The following is a 1,027-nucleotide window of genomic DNA, read 5'->3' as shown; positions in this document are numbered from 1 at the left end:
CAATAACTATAACAATATGAGACGTGTAGACATTCGTCCAATGATTCTAACTTAATTAATCACATAAAAGTAACAAATTATTGTTGCGTTAAAAGCAGGATCTAATAATGATACTTCTATCTTTCTATTTATCTTCTTCAGGTGATGGTGACCAACGTAACTTCACTTCTAAAGACCGTGAAAGCCGTTGAAGACGAACACACCAGGGGCACCAGAGCGCTGGAGTCCACCATCGAGGCTATCGCCCAGGAAATCCGTTCCTTAAACACTCCTGAGATCCATAAAGCCAACGTGACACCCGAGGATCTCGTCCGTTGCACTAAGAGCATTACGACTTCCACCGCGAAGGCGGTCGCAGCTGGGAACAGTTGCAAACAGGACGACATAATCGCTGCGGCGAATATGGGAAGGAAGGCGATCAGCGATATGTTGCAGATTTGCAAAAGCGCGGCTAACAACTGCGCCGAAACTACTGAATTGAAGAATCGGACGCTTCAAGCTGGTCATGATGTTGCTATCAACTACAGGTAGATTCTGTATTTCTATCAATTTATCTAGTCATAAGATGAAACCTTAGAAATATAGTCAGAAGCAAAAGATGTAAACATGTAAGCACATTGCTTGCCTGATAAAAGAAGCGATAATTTTACTAGGTGTTCAATTGATCAATAATTATCAGATAATTATAATTACAAGATGAATCTAATAAACAGTATGTAACAGTTCATTTTCACTTGCGTTCGGAATATACAAAATATTTAGTATAATATTATCTTAATGTGCAACCAGCCCTTTTGAATAAAACTGTGAAATTACGAAAGAAATTCGTTCATACCTACAAAGAGTACACAATAGAGGATTCGAAAAGAGTCGTTTAACAAAGATAAACAGTTGTCAGTTGTGAAAAGAAGGCTGGCAAAATATGGTACCCTTCGGGAATTCATGCGTTATGGAAAAGTACACAACAGAAATGGTATAATATCGAATCAGAAGTTATATAAAATTTAATAACTAATACACCACGTAG

General features: G+C 38.0%; 1 protein-coding gene across 2 annotated transcripts in view; it reads left to right on the top strand.

The window, feature by feature from the left end:
• The window catches only part of LOC108628831 (talin-1-like), a 51,499-nt gene that overhangs the window by 33,240 nt on the left and 17,232 nt on the right, over nt 1–1,027 (top strand). For both annotated transcript variants that reach the window (XM_026816768.1, XM_026816769.1), the window contains one exon: nt 142–527. In XM_026816768.1, coding sequence (XP_026672569.1) covers nt 142–527 — 386 coding nt within the window. The remainder of the gene's footprint in view (nt 1–141; nt 528–1,027) is intronic.

Source organism: Ceratina calcarata, unplaced genomic scaffold, assembly GCF_001652005.2.
Source record: "Ceratina calcarata isolate Rehan_Ccalc_2016 unplaced genomic scaffold, ASM165200v1 scaffold540.2, whole genome shotgun sequence".
Classification (NCBI taxonomy): Eukaryota; Metazoa; Arthropoda; class Insecta; order Hymenoptera; family Apidae; genus Ceratina; species Ceratina calcarata.
This window is presented reverse-complemented; position numbering and strand designations above follow the sequence as displayed.